The 4,616-nt window shown below is 35.3% G+C and overlaps 1 protein-coding gene across 1 annotated transcript; it reads right to left on the bottom strand.

The window, feature by feature from the left end:
* Nucleotides 1-207: 207 nt before the first annotated feature.
* Nucleotides 208-4,164, bottom strand: LOC104166777 (cadherin-10-like; the record flags this gene model as incomplete). Its single annotated transcript, XM_009706832.1, has 3 exons — nucleotides 208-965; nucleotides 1,878-2,129; nucleotides 4,056-4,164. Coding segments are annotated over 3 exons (855 nt in total), but the record flags the coding sequence as incomplete, so codon positions are not given.
* Between the last annotated feature and the right edge of the window lie 452 nt (nucleotides 4,165-4,616).

The following is a 4,616-nucleotide window of genomic DNA, read 5'->3' as shown; positions in this document are numbered from 1 at the left end:
AGCTGCATATTACACTTATTAACACCACGTGTATATTTTGTTTTAATTTTAATGTACAGAACAGGACATATTGGATTTTTTCTTCTTTGCCATCTTAAAAGCTGTACTTGCAAGGATAGGACGTGTACCTAACAGAAGCGGCTTGTACATGAGGTTGCTTAAGGGATTATCATCCTATTCAAATTTCTGAAGGTAAGATACTGTTTATTTTACTTACTAAAATGGACAACACTGAATTTCCATAGCTTTGGCTCTTGGAAGGTGATTAAATAAAATGTTGTATATATTCCAAGTGGCATCCTACTAGAAAGAATGAATTACATTAATGGACAAATTTAAAACAAATTTTAAAAGGAAACCATTGTGCTGAGTGGGAGGAAAATTTTCCTGAATGTTAAATACTGTTGAGTGCAGAAGGTGTCTGTAAAATTACTTCCGCTCAAAGGAAACAAAAATGTAGCCTACTGTAGGTTAAGAAGTGTCTTTGTCACTTTCTCCTCCACCATACATTTCAGCTAGCTTATTAAACCGAGGACCCCATTCTCGGAGGTAATCATAGTTTTGGTCTCCTTCGGTAGTACCTGACTCTAAGGAGCTCAAGGATTCAGCTATTGAATCATTTCCTTCATAGGCATAGGTTGCAAGTGAGTCATACGGTGGTGCAGAAGGATCAGTATCATGCTCTTTTAGCCTTTGGTTAATAAAATCTCGGACATCTGTATTATCTGGTGCTGAAGGAGTCCTCCGTGGTACAAATAATGTTTCAGGGATAATGTCTCGTCGAAGCTTCTTATCTTCAATAGCTGCAGGATTCCTCAGTGTGCCAATATCAAAGGCTTGGGTGTCTTCCTCTCCACCGCCTTCATCATTATAACTCACAATGTTGTCTCTGATGTCCTCTTTAGAGAGGATCAAAGGCTCCTTCTTTCGTTGCCTCTTCAGAGCAGCAAACAGCACCACTATAACTTAGAGAGACAAACAAAGAATGGGTAAAGATTTCCATTTAACAATTTCTTAGTAGTAAATCCACGAGGTACAAGAGCTTTGTTTCAGCTATGTTTCATAAATTCATTTTTATCTGATAAATGGATAAACAGCTCTATCTGTATTACAGTAGCATAGTAAGGTCTATATCAAAATATGCTATTTTCCACACACATTGTGTGCTCTTGCTTTACAGAACCATGAGCTTGTCTACATACTCCTCCCATAAATTTAGTGAATTTTAAAATAACTAGGTCTATTCTGAAGTTCTTCTCCCTTTTTTAAGCTCAAAGTATACTGTTAAAAACTGCTTTTGAGGTGAATTATAGGTCATTAAGTGATATTCTGAAAACCGTAAAATGGAGATTTTACAAAATTCTTTTTTTTTTTTAATTACAGAACAGAAACCTATTGTCTTTGATAGACACTGATTAAAGCACTGATAGACAGTGCTTTAATACAGTAAAAATACTATTTACTGGTATATTCTCTGTGAAATATATACTGCATATTGACTTTAGATAGTTATTTAAATAAAAAAGGATACATTCTGTCAAAAAAAATTAAAATTAAAGACATGAAAGTGATTTTTGATTATGCTATTCCTCCTCTCTGGTCTTGTTTTTTGGACAACTTAACAAAAGAACAAAAAAGAGCTGCTGATTGCACACTGACAGTTTTAACAGTTTGGGACATGAATTCTTATTTACAATGTCCAATTCTCAGACAAACAGGTTTTGCCTATTTTTTTTTTTTCTTTTTGTTTTAAGTCATAGTTAAATTCTTCTTGCAAAATCCATGATCATTCATTTTACCAACCTGCATAGTTTTGTAAACCGAGTCAGGCTGAAAACATTTGTTCATGGGGGAAAAGATTTGTTTCTTTTTCTTACCTAGCAGGATAATGATGCAGAGGAGAATGGCAACCAGTGCCCCTGTGCTGAGGCCAGCAGGGAGGAGCAAGGCCTCAGCATTGCAGGACTGCATGTTCCCCTGGCTGTCGCAGGCACACACTCGGATGGTCAGCGTGCCAGTGCTGCTCTGGATCGGGTAGTCATTGTCTGATATAACCACTGGTAGAAAATAAGTACTTATTTCATGTCGACTAAAGCCATTCCTTCTTGTCAAAATTCTGGCAGTGTTATCTGGATTGATTAAAATATATTGTTGTAGAATATATGAATATAAAATGTATCATTTATAGTACATGCAAACCATCATATTCTACATCACTGGTAGCATTTTGAAACTTCCTCATATCATAGTGATCTCTCTCTCTTTTTTAAAGACATTCCCATTTGATCAGAAAGCTATTTGTAATGTTTTATGTACATCTGGACTGGTCCTCTGTGCCTCTGCACCACCTTAGAGTGTGATTTCAAAAAGGATTTCTCAAAGCTCAAAATATTTTATAGATTAATGCATGCAGTGCGTGGCACAGTTCCAGTTCAGGGCTGAAGCCCTGAAATGAAGTGGCCAGCTGAGAAAAAATAACATTCCACTTCACACTGTTCAACAAGCACTCTGTTCTGAAAGATTATTTTCTATGGAACTTCTGTGACAACATCCATGGGAATGCTATGTGTAATCTCAGTATGAGATTTCCCACACCTAAACACTTTCAACATACTGTAGAACAATGAATTAATGGAGTAGATTTTTTTTTGAGTAAAAATTGTCTTAGGAATTCAGAAAATGTGAAAGATGGTAGGTATTCCTGCACAGCTTTGAGAAGTGAACTTACTAAACTGTATTTGTAGCAGACAAATCTTAGTCGTATGCAGTATACTGCATCAAAAGCTATTCACTGAGTGGCCAGAAGGAAGGAAAGGAAGAGAAAGAATGCGTAACAGCGAGAGGCTATTTCTTCTATTATTAGGACCACAACACTAGACTGTACACCAACACTAGAGTTGCTAACTTTTTAGTCCAAAAGAGAGAAAATACAGATTTAGTCTCCATTACAAGGAAAAATTTTTTTCGTGCTGTGGATCTCTTGAGTTTTAGTGGTTAGCCATCTTGCCAGCCAATTTCAGGCTGAATTAAAATAACCCATGTGCAAAACCAAAGAAAATAATAGCAGATAGAAAAAAAATAGCAAGGTCTATACCTCTATACACTCAGGACCTAGTCACCAGGATATAATCTTTTTTCAAAATATTAGGTATTTTTTTCACAGTCTCCATGATGTGAAACATAAACTTTTCCTTTATTGCATCCCTTCGTTGGTTTTAGGTATTTGTACACTATTTGTTTTCACTCAACATCAAAAACTATGTGTCTGATGGATCTTTAAATACCTCTGCTGCTGAGGATTTTATAAGGTACCCAAACTATTTGATTTTAATTCTTTTTTTTACTGTTGTATTTTTTTTTCTGTTGCTGTTTGCAGCCTATTACTTCCTGAAATCTTCATCAGGAAAAAAGCATTATTGCCATTGCCTTTATGCCTTTAATACATTTGAAGGCTGATACCATGTCCCTCCTCATCTATCTCTCCTGTAATCTAGAGCCCTCTCAGTTAGTCATACTGATAATGAAGACCAAAATGGGTGCAGAGTCCCCCTTCCCCAACAGAATCTTATGAAAATTTTCTGTGGTTAAGAAAGAATGACAAAGGATCAAAAGAAAAACCAAAATGGTTATGTGCTCAGAACCATTGTTTTCATTAATGGTCAGAAAGAAGCAAAACCGAAGATCAGGGAAATCAGAACTATGTGACAGAAGGTTAAAGTGAAAAATCTGAACTTGTCAACTGAAACCATTTTTGAAATCTTTTTTTCTCCTTCAGTCAAGCATTTCATCTGGCTACTCATCCCAAACCAACACTTTTACTGATTTTCTTTATAATTTGTTTTATCACATTTTTGCCATGCTAATTCTTACCTCCCTTACATAGATAAAAATGTAGAAGTCCTAAACCTGAACGTTCAGGAAAATTATTACTCTTGCTAGCAGCAGCCTTAACAGCTTCTCTAAATATTGATAGACATCAAAAGCAAATACATTTCAGGAATGTATGCTAGACAGCAAAGATAAAACTCCTTCCCTGGAACAGGCATGAATTTTACCTTCATTATCCTGAACAGTGAAGTTAGGGTTAACAGCAGCTAAACTGAAGAAAAATTTTTGTCCACCAAGAGGTTCATCTTTGTCTACTGCACTTATGGTTTGAATAAGCTGCAGGAACAAAAGCAAGTAAACAAACAACAAAAAACCCAAATACACTTAGGCTTTTGATACAGCTGTCTGATTACTTTAAGAAGACTAGAAATGTTAAGATAACTTCACATTCAAACTGTACAAATATTGACTTAACCTATAGAACATATTAACTGAACAAACGTTAAACAAGTGTATCATAGAAGTTTTTCCAACAAAAGCATCCATAGGTTTCATATGGTGGTACATGTACAGGTATAAAATGGCCACCTTCTGCCTTAGTCCTCTTCTAATTCTTTTTTTCAATACATATTTATATATTTTTGTAACTACATAGACGACAAAACTTGACAAAAATAGTTTTATCTGTAGCCTAGGTAATTTTTATTCCTCATCTCTGATCCATCATTTTAAATTCAAATCAACACCTAAGACAGGAATTCAGAGGACATTTTATAATTTATGATAAA

This window comes from Cariama cristata, unplaced genomic scaffold (assembly GCF_000690535.1).
Source record: "Cariama cristata isolate BGI_N322 unplaced genomic scaffold, ASM69053v1 scaffold42768, whole genome shotgun sequence".
Lineage (NCBI taxonomy): Eukaryota > Metazoa > Chordata > Aves > Cariamiformes > Cariamidae > Cariama > Cariama cristata.
This window is presented reverse-complemented; position numbering and strand designations above follow the sequence as displayed.